At 39.6% G+C, this 10,000-nt stretch overlaps 1 protein-coding gene across 1 annotated transcript in view; it reads right to left on the reverse strand.

Annotated features, from left to right (window-relative positions):
* LOC138051115 (serine/threonine-protein kinase mTOR-like) overlaps positions 1-10,000 on the reverse strand; it is a 43,648-nt gene that overhangs the window by 15,783 nt on the left and 17,865 nt on the right. The window contains exons 24-42 of the mRNA XM_068897260.1: positions 9,880-10,000; positions 9,426-9,482; positions 9,201-9,254; positions 8,450-8,536; positions 8,087-8,173; positions 7,773-7,853; positions 6,782-6,894; positions 5,531-5,723; positions 5,056-5,118; positions 4,772-4,921; positions 4,422-4,564; positions 4,007-4,166; positions 3,282-3,415; positions 2,554-2,632; positions 1,968-2,107; positions 1,772-1,872; positions 1,297-1,412; positions 419-496; positions 236-343 (exon numbers count right to left, since the gene is read on the reverse strand). The exon at positions 9,880-10,000 is cut by the window's right edge and continues 19 nt beyond it. Coding sequence (XP_068753361.1) covers positions 236-343; positions 419-496; positions 1,297-1,412; positions 1,772-1,872; positions 1,968-2,107; positions 2,554-2,632; positions 3,282-3,415; positions 4,007-4,166; positions 4,422-4,564; positions 4,772-4,921; positions 5,056-5,118; positions 5,531-5,723; positions 6,782-6,894; positions 7,773-7,853; positions 8,087-8,173; positions 8,450-8,536; positions 9,201-9,254; positions 9,426-9,482; positions 9,880-10,000 — 2,065 coding nt within the window. The remainder of the gene's footprint in view (positions 1-235; positions 344-418; positions 497-1,296; positions 1,413-1,771; positions 1,873-1,967; positions 2,108-2,553; positions 2,633-3,281; positions 3,416-4,006; positions 4,167-4,421; positions 4,565-4,771; positions 4,922-5,055; positions 5,119-5,530; positions 5,724-6,781; positions 6,895-7,772; positions 7,854-8,086; positions 8,174-8,449; positions 8,537-9,200; positions 9,255-9,425; positions 9,483-9,879) is intronic.

Below are 10,000 nucleotides of genomic sequence, written 5' to 3' on the forward strand. Positions count from 1 at the left end.
CGGTTCCGGGATATTGTTCTTTCTTTCGAAAAAAGGTTGTTAAGTAATGAATGTTTCACTTAAGAAAGGAAGCCAAAAAAAATGTGGTTTGTGAATTTCGTTACGTCGCGACATATTACTACTGTTCCTTTGATTTCTAATTGTTGTTAGCGTTGTTGGGGTGGATCGGCTTCTTTCAAACATTTTTTTTTTTGCCGTTGCTTAGTGGTTGCCACCATCTCATTAATTTTCTTACCTGGAGCCTGTTCCACCATGTTCGCTTGATGGCTTCTCTTCGCTCGGGTACAAGCTTGAACTGAATAATCTCCTCAAGCTCAGATAACATCTGTACACTGACCATTGCCTGACAATATACCAACAACCGTGAACACAGTAAAAAACTGGAGAGACTCAGATATTCTGATCAACTTTTTCTTACCCCATAAGCTCGGTTGTAACTCTCTCCAGCTCTTGCCGTTAATTCCGTGTCAAGCACATCGCGTGCAGCATCTATGCACTGTCCAAAGAAAAACAACAGGGAACAAAATTATACATGAAATGATTCATATATTGAACTACGGATATGAAATCAAGTGAAGTTATGATCCTCGCAGATATGAACGCAATTTTTAGCAATTGCGTAGAGAAGCCTGAAAATTTCAGGACTTCAACAGGGTTTGAACCCGTGACCTCGCGATACCGGTGCGACGCTCTAACCAACTGAGCTATGAAGCCACTGACGTTGTATATTCTATAATCACAACATGTTAACCGCTAGTCAGAGCAAACAGTATTCTAAATCCTGATGGTTTCATTCGAGTGCCGTAGAATTAAAAATAAATACGTTACTTAAGCCAATCACAACACAAAGAGACAATCAAATGAACCATGGTCCAATAAAAACGCAAAGAAAGTAGGCGGGAAAATCCGTGCTAGCCAATCACAATTATTGATTTGCTTTTGATTGGCTGAGACTGTGGGCCAGGCCCCAGTTGTTCAAAAGGTGGACAACGCTATCCAAGGGATAAATCACTATCCAATGGACAGCGCAATTGGTTTCGCTATTACTTATCCACTGGATACTGATTTATCCGGCGGACAGCGCAATCTCGTTCCCAGGGTTCCTCTTTTCTGCAACAAAAATGGAGGCAGAGAAGAAAGACCCTGGGAACAAGGTTGCGGATAGCGCTATTGATCGTTTCAGCAACTGGGGTCGGGATTATAAAGGAAGCCAAAATTTGCGAAACTAGCGTCGACATACTGCTGGAAACCGCTATGAGTTTGTGAAGTACAATTTAGGAAAGTATAATCACATACAGCTTGTGCTTGTTGGAAGTGGTTTTGATGCAAGGCAAGAGCAGCTCTGTAGAAAGCCCCTTCTTGAGTCTCGCGTGGAATCATGCAAGTATACTCCTCCATGCTGTCCCAGTTACCTGAGAGCAAGGGCAAAGCGGATCACTTCATTTCAATACATTACACTTCATACGATACGGTAGTGAAATGATTTCGTTCTATCTCGCATGCAACAGGGAAGTGTGAGGGTTAGGGTTTTTATGACGGAATTTTCGTTATTAAGAGTAAGAAATCCACTTGAGAACACATTGCGAAGATGCCTTAGCTAAATTTCCTGAGGATGAGCACCAACAGACGGTTGCAATCTTTCCTTTTATTTGAAGGTGCCATAATTGCCCTGCCAAACGGACGAGCGCCTATCAGTTGAAGACCGAGTGATGTTGAACTTGAACCAGAGCGCTTCCACTTGCAGGATTGTTTCAAAAGAAAAAAATCGTACCCAGTCCCCATGCAGCAGCCGCGGCCATTCTGGCCATCATTTGTCTGATGTCGTCATTTACTACCGGCCACTTTTCAACGGCAACTTGGTGAAGCTCACCCCTGCAGAGTAAACAATGGTTTAATGTCAGAGCTGTACAATCCCACATCCGGGTCTTTATACAACATATCACGTGATTACCGCACGCTTCACTCACCATTCTGCTAACGCCTCAAGGCATCTCATTCGCCCTAGAGAAAGATTTATGTCCTCTGGATTCTGAAGCAGCTTCTTGTTGTAAGCTTCCAAAGCTTGCTCCCAGTCATGTAACTTCTCGTACCATCGCTCCTTGATTTTCTAAAAAGGAGACAAAAGATCAGCTTGCGACTTGAGTCCCGTAAAAATTCTGGACATTTTCAGCTTCTTAGTTATTTTTGGGAATCAGTAAAAGTTTTTAAATCTGAATGTTATTTTTTTCACTTTTTAGGGAATGCGTTGTGCCATATACCATTTCACAAAGATTATTCTCCTCCGTCATTGAGATGGTCAGTGGCCACAAAGATATCAAAAAGGAATGACAAATAAGAAACCAACTAGCAAATACCAAATAAGGGCGGAAATAGCTGCAAGGGATGATGCTTCAAATACGGCGATATACTCGCTGGGTTTGTTTCAAATCACCTACGGTGTGCTGTATACGTGTGTACAATGTAATGAAGAGTTGAATACTAAAAGTGGTTCACCACGTTGCCAGTTCTCTTGCAATTCCAACTTTAGTGAAACTTCGTTTCAAGCATCCTTACCACATCAGCTCCATGATTCTTCATGGCGTACACTAACACACCATGAGCTGCTTGAGGCTGCTGAAGCTTGTTGTTAATACTAAAGAAAACAGTAAAGCAAGGTTATTGATTCTTGTAGGGACTGTATAATGGTTGATTTTTCTTAGCAAGGAAACCACAACGTATAGAGCGTAGTTTAACTCTTTTAACAGAGTGATGCTTGGGCGGATTTATCGGTGTGTTTGTGCGCACACAGCCATTACATGGAAAATTCTTACCTCATTGACCACCTAACCGAATCTTTATTCAACAACAGGCCACACGTAGCCTTTACTTGACGCGACTTCTTTCGAGAGCAAACTTCTGATACAAACGTCGACACACGACAACGTTTAGGGAAAATATTGTCACGCACATGGGCAAGCTTACACCATTTGCATCACCAGAGAGTGCGCCTCTTCGGTAGGTGATGTGCGCTTTATGCCGTAACAAAACGAAAAACTGGGTTTTAAATTTATCGCCCTCGACTTTTGAAATACAGTGGAACCTCCAAGGGACACCTTCGGGACCAGGATGGGGGTCCCCTGAATGGAGGTTAGGTTGGAGTCAAAGATTAGTATGAACATTTTTCCTGGACCAAATTCTGTATCCCCTGAATAGAGGTGTCCCAAAGGAGAGGTTCCACTGTCAGTGAAACATCGAAAAAACACAAGCGCCTCTACATATGAGAGTAAACTGCTTTCTTGTACCTTATTAGGGCCTCTAAAGTCTCCGTGGTTGGTCCTCGGTGGAATTCCTCTTCTTTATAGTGCAAAGCTTTAGCATATGCTCGGCATTTTGAAGCTTGCTCGCCAAGGAGGTCGTTGTTCAGAGGAAGTGCACCCTTGAAATAACAACATTAGTTAGTGCAAGTGAATGAAAACTACATTAATTTTTAAACTTAGGAGATTTGTATGTTTGAAAAAAAAAAACATTTTAGAAACATGGCACTGCCATATAAAGAGGTGCTCGGCAAGATTATGTTCGAAAAAATTGCGGTTATGCTAAATTAAGAGGTCGTTTGAGTATATCTCCACAATCACGATTTATCCCGACGATTTTTTCCAAGATGTTTAGAAAGAAATTAAATCTAGATTCAAAAAACACAATTCATAAATAAATCTCGGACCAGTTGTTCGAAAGCCCATACAGCTAATCGTGAATCAGTGAAACAATAATCAAGAAGATGGCTTTGCTAACGTTTTTAGATCAAAGGATACAAAAAAACTTAGTGAAAAGTAAAGGGCAGAAACCTTGTGGGAATCTCCCATCCTTGATTGGAAAATCAAGTAAAATTAACTGAAGAATTCCACTGATCCTACATTGTCCGGCTTAATCTGCGGTCTGGCACTTTGATAAATTGTGACCACAGCCACATTCGATAAATATTCACTTGTTTTCTTGTACTTGTACGTCCACTGAGCCAAAATCGTACCTTTTCTGTATGTTCCATGAACTCTGCAAGGTTAAGAAGCGTTTGAGTGATTTCTGGGATTTGAGATTCCAGTGCCATTTCTAAATGTTTCACCAATTCATTCTGCAGCTCCTCGTGAAGCTCAGACCAACACGACACAAACGCCACATTGAACAAATCCCTAAAACAAGACATTTAATATGTTAGAAAAAATGGCTACACAAAACCAAACAGGCTCTCTCAAAACACAAAACGTTGGTCTTCTCAATTGGACGTCAACAATGCAGAGAACAAGCAAGAGCTCAGCCAAAAATGCGTGTTGCTTCTAATTGGTTGAGACGTTCCACAATTTTGACCCACCTCCATGTGACAGACCAGAAGCAGATTACCATATAGTCACTTTGGACACTCAACTGAAACAGCTCTCATATTATACCTTGCAAGGGGTGGGTAAGTCTGTGCTGTAGCCCAGCAGGATCTCAAGGCAGGGGAAGGTGACTCCTTCAGCAGTTCAACACTTAATCTTCGCAGCCATTCCATCCAATCATCTTTTGACACACATCTTGCCGCTCCCCAGGCCTAAATAAATATAGCATTTCATGTCTTATTGCATCGAAAAATACCGAAAATATTATTTGCAAAACTGGGCTTTTCCGAGTGTACAGATTGAAAGGAAGAGAAGGTTTTTTTGCAAAAGGAAAGATGTAACGGAGCGCAACATTTTGCTCAGCATCTTAGAGCTTGGAACAGGAAATTCAGTGAAAAATAAGATGAACGTTTCCCTACTCTTTGAAGACTGTCTGCTTTAAATGTCAGCTTCTTGATGCTTGCAGCTTCGATAGCAGCAGTGGTGGCTGAGTCATCAGCAAGGTTGCCTCTGCCAGCCTTCTGTCTACGAGCAAGCACCTCATTTTCCCAGTCCAACAAAAATGGGCTCTAAAACAGACCAAACAAAATGGAGATAACTACACGCAAAATAACTAAAAGCCAAAAAGTTCGTTTTGTACTTTTTTCCTCCGTGAGATTTTTTGTTCACAGTTTATACTTACAAAAAAGCAATAAAAACTAACCTTCACAATCTTGCAAATAAGAATGTCATAACGCTGATGCTGAATACGGTGTTTTACGATGACCTACAAGCCACAATATAGAAAATTATTGTTGGCTGCACTGTCTTAATTACTATGATGTTAACCATTAGAGTAGCGCACATAATTAAAGAAATAAGAAGGACCAAAGAGGCTTTTTTCTCAGGTTACCTTTTATAGCACTTGTAGCAGTATATAAACCAATCATGCCACTTGAATTAATCATGAATTAATACGATGCCACTTGACACACTATTTTACATTGGTAGTCTGTAATGTCAGCTTATCTTCACCCTCGCCTCCTTCAGTATAACCCTTTAGGGAGCACAGAGCCCCCAAGGGGCATCGGAAAGGAGAGCGAGAACTTCTCGGATTTGAATCTCGAACACCCTAATCCTAATATGCCTGTGGCACGAAGCACATGCACACTCAATTTCAAATAATTTATCAATGTTACCTTGTTGACCGTAGGAATAAAAGTAGAATATTGTTTTCCCAGCTGAAACACCAGAGAGCACAACGTATCCATTGCTGTGCTGCGGAGCTCAGAACACGAGTCAAGTGTTCGTATGATTGGATGAATGATACGCGAGGCAAAGTCTATGAGATCCAGGGACTCACTGAGACGATCCAGGGTTTCCAATGCACATCTAACAGATGGTACAAATCAGGACAGATTGGTATTTGAGATGGAGTGAAAACGTTCGTCGTTTAGGAAGCTGGGATGCAATATTATAACACAGCAAGCAAATCTTCTCGTCAGCAAATGGTAGCATGCTCCTAATTCTGAGTACGTTGATAATGTAAGCTTCTTCACAGAGAAATTCCTCTAGCTATGGCATAAGACTCTAAGTAAAAAAGACTACAATCTACAGCTGATGTTTGGTGGGAAAGGAGCAACGATTCCTTTGGATGTCTATTTAATCCCAACTGTTTAGTAGATGTTAGTGGGGTGCCACTATCTTAAAGGAGCAAACTATCATACCCGGTGTGCACAATGGGCCTTTCGCGCAGCGGCCATATTGACCACAGACAACATGACACTTCAGTAAAAATACGACAATACTCTTCGTTTGTTCCCCCAAATTTTGCATAAGCATTGTTTCCAGTTTCTCTTGGGACTTACAATGGTCCCTGGAAGAGAAAACAAAAACAATGCTCATGCAAAATTTGGGGGGACAAACCAAGAGTATTATGGTATTTTCCAAAGTGGCCTACAGATTTCGTACCCCGAGCCTAGAGTTGAAATGTTTGGGAACGAGTTTCGTTAGGGCAAAACAAAAGTTTTCAATCCCTCAGGACTCAACATGGTCGCAGTGTTATTAAGGCCCATGTACCTTGGAAGCCATTTAATAACAGAAACACTTTTATTATGCTCATAATGATCTCCAATTACGCTACCCCATCGTCATACTACAATTTGAAAAGCAAAGGTTTGTTTGTTAATGTCATCAAGCAGTTTGGCCAGTCACGAGGAAGTGCGCCCCAGTGGTTAGGGATCTGTTCTGTACACCCATTGAATTTGATCCTGGTAGGCCCTGGTTCAACTGCACTTCTAAATAGCCAACTGGTTTGCCTCTGTTCAGTTGGGATTAGTAAAGTTGTTGTTCTGTTCTGTTGTTGATTACGTTTTATTGGCCCGGAAAGCGCCTACGGGAGTGTATTTTGATCGTTGTGGTGGATTGCGAGTGTCAAGATACAAACTTACCTTCTGACAGTAAGGGGAATATCGGAACTGTCAAATAATTTGACCACAGGTGGAACAAGCAGATGAAGGTAATCATCAAGGCTGGATCCAAACATCTGAAGAGCATTTAACAGCTAAAAAATGCATATAACAAGATTTGTAAATTACATAAAGAAACAGTGCATTTTAATTTGCGAGCTATTTCTGCAAAAACAATATTGACTTGTGCTTTGATTATCCAGAAAGGAAACTTGGTATTGGGCGAGTGGAGAGTGAAGCAAACTCAGTTTGAAACTTTTGAATCAGCTAAATTGATAAAGTCACTCAGCCTGCAAACAGAGTTTGCTCATTTTCAAAGACAGCTCAACTTTCCTCTGGCGCCATGATACACTTTAATAATCTTGAATGCAGACTCTTTTTCTTTTTCCTTCCATTTTGTTTTGGGAGCCTGGGTTCAAGGTTGACAAAGTAGAGGAGTAGGTACCAGTAACACCTCAAGGAAAAGTTGGCCAATCAGAACGAAAAACCTTAAATAACAATGACCACAACCAAGTTTTCTGAGCCCGCGAGACTAAGCACCCACAGCAAACCATTGTTTTAACGAAAACTGCTGGTCCACAACCTGGTTCTGGTCATTGCTGTCTAAGGTCTTCCAATCAGAACATGCAAAGTCAAAAATATCTTCACCTCAGAAACTGATATGTCTGAAACGAACTGAACACTTGAGCAGGTGGTCACCTAAAGATCACTTTTAATGAGGGAGAGGCTGCAAATCAAATCAAATTATGGCCAGCCGACAATGTTAAACCAGTTCAAACCATAGTAAGTAGAAAGAGAGACTGGTTATGAAAATCGCGAACTTAAAAAAAAACATGCCTTTGTCTGCGATTTGAAACTAACTATGCTCAAACCAAACCATTAAATTTGTTTGGTATTGCTTCACTCACGTTAAACAATAGTATTTTTTCCAGCCTAGTTATAACTAATCAAAACTAGATTGAGGAAAACTTACCTTTGTAGTCACACTTCTTTGAGGACTATTGTCGTGCATAAACACTTTGAGAATTTGAGGAATGATCTGAGGCAGGTAAATCTACAAGATCAAAAAAAGCAGTAAAATGACTGGATGTTTCTAGACCAATCAGAGATGATAATTTGATATTACAGTCTGAAGAGATGTGTTCAGATGTGTAATTCAAAACTGGATCAGTTAAAATCTCTACATTCTATCAATAAAATTATCTCACATACTACAAGTGTTATGATTCCACTCAATTGCATTCCACACAAGAATCCAATTAAAACCATGACTTTTCATCAGTTTACCTTGAATTCTCCCCCAAGTGCAGTGACAATCTGTTCCACCAACAAAATTATTGTCGTCTGCATTGGACTATTAAGGATCCAATATTCCTAAAAAATAACACAGAGCACATATTTCTTTCATTCTGTGACATTCTACTTAAAATGTTCAAGGTCCAAAAAGGTAATGAGAGAGAGGGAAAACTGAGACCCAGATACATGTATGCTGCTCAGTCTAGAAACAGAACTCAGCACTTGCTCTCCTTGCACACAAGACCACCAGTGGAGTCGCAAAGGTGCCAAGATGAGAAGAAATCCTTATTGCGTTCCAACCTCTCTAGATTAATTGCAACAGTAATGAAAACACAACAAAAGTAGTACAGCCACCTTTATCAAACTAAAAATTTCATCCAAGTAATTTCTGATGTGTTGTTTGACGATTGATATCAACACTCCAAGTTGCTGCAGCACAAACTGCAAAGAAAACAAATGTGTTAACTTCCTAGACATGGATTTGTTTCAATTTCAATGTATCTATTAAGAACCTACACTGTATCAAAAGTTATTGGTTAACAAGATTTAAAGCTGAATTTCCTCCCTCTGACCAATAAGCCCATACCTGATCAGATGTTCCATTCCACAAATATGAAGTTTTACTCATTTGATGGCTTAAGGACAGTGCCTACTAATTAAAGATATTTTTTTCCCCGGTTTGTGATTATGCAGGACATGTAGATCTTAACAAGTGTTATTGAAATCCAAAAAGAAAATTGGGGGTAACCACACATTTTTCAAAGATAATTCATGGACAATATTTGTAAAAAGCTAAAAAATACAAAGCAATGTATGGCGTTCTTTCTCAAATTGAAGCTTCATTATCTCTCAAAAGTGCATGGTTACCCCAATTTTCTTTTTGGATACCAAGAGTACTTACTAAGATCTACTTTCTCCGGATAGTTTTAAACCGCGCAAAAATATTCCTGCATTAGTAAGCATCACCTATAGGAAATCCGAGTATCTGGAGATGTGCAGAACGTATGCGCAATAACAATAGTAGGCACCGTCCTTAATAGTATTTTCCAATGACATGATACCTCAACATACTACAAGAATAATATTATTATCCTTATTGACTTACCTCTCTGAATGATGGATCACAAGTTCTGATGACATTGAGAAATGAAGGCATAATCTACAAGTTTAAGGAGATGAAAACATGAAGTAAACGTTATCAAGGTCTCATTAGAATCCATCCGGTTCACTTGAAATCCACTAACTGTTCATGCAAAATTGTAAAAGGCGCATTTCAAATCAAGAGGAAGAATGACTGCTGTGTAGAAAAGAAAGAGTAAGATGAAAATACCTGAGCAAGATAAGTGACACATTTCATCCCTAAACTCTTGAAAATGAATGTTACAGCCTATTGGAGAGACAAGGAATAAGAAAAATATTGAGAAAAAACATCTTACATGCCATCATTAAGTCATTGTAGTCTGTGCAAAAAAACAGTCATATTACAAAAAAATATCATTGATACTGTTTATGCACCTTACCCCCTTAACTTTAAAAGAAATAAAATTAATTAATACAGAAAACAATCAATGCAAACACAAGTAAAAACTAAAACTATTATACAGTTGTAATAACAATAATCATTAAAGCAGTAAAAGAGTACAGAAAAAGGTGTTGTTTACTTCAGAATAAAATTACGAAAAGATGCGGGTTATATTGCAGCACTATAAATAGTATTATGACCCATGTCTCTAATTAACATAAGGGTAGCCTTAATGGTGTGATAACATTTTCTTTTCTCCAACCTGGATAACCATAGTGTGGTGACTAGAAAGAGAGGGATCTCTGACAATCCTCATGAGTGCTGATACGGCTACAGCAGGGTAAAATTCTTCCAATTGAATACTGCCCATGGTGACTAACATC

The sequence above is a fragment of the Montipora capricornis genome, chromosome 6, assembly GCF_036669925.1.
Source record: "Montipora capricornis isolate CH-2021 chromosome 6, ASM3666992v2, whole genome shotgun sequence".
Lineage (NCBI taxonomy): Eukaryota > Metazoa > Cnidaria > Anthozoa > Scleractinia > Acroporidae > Montipora > Montipora capricornis.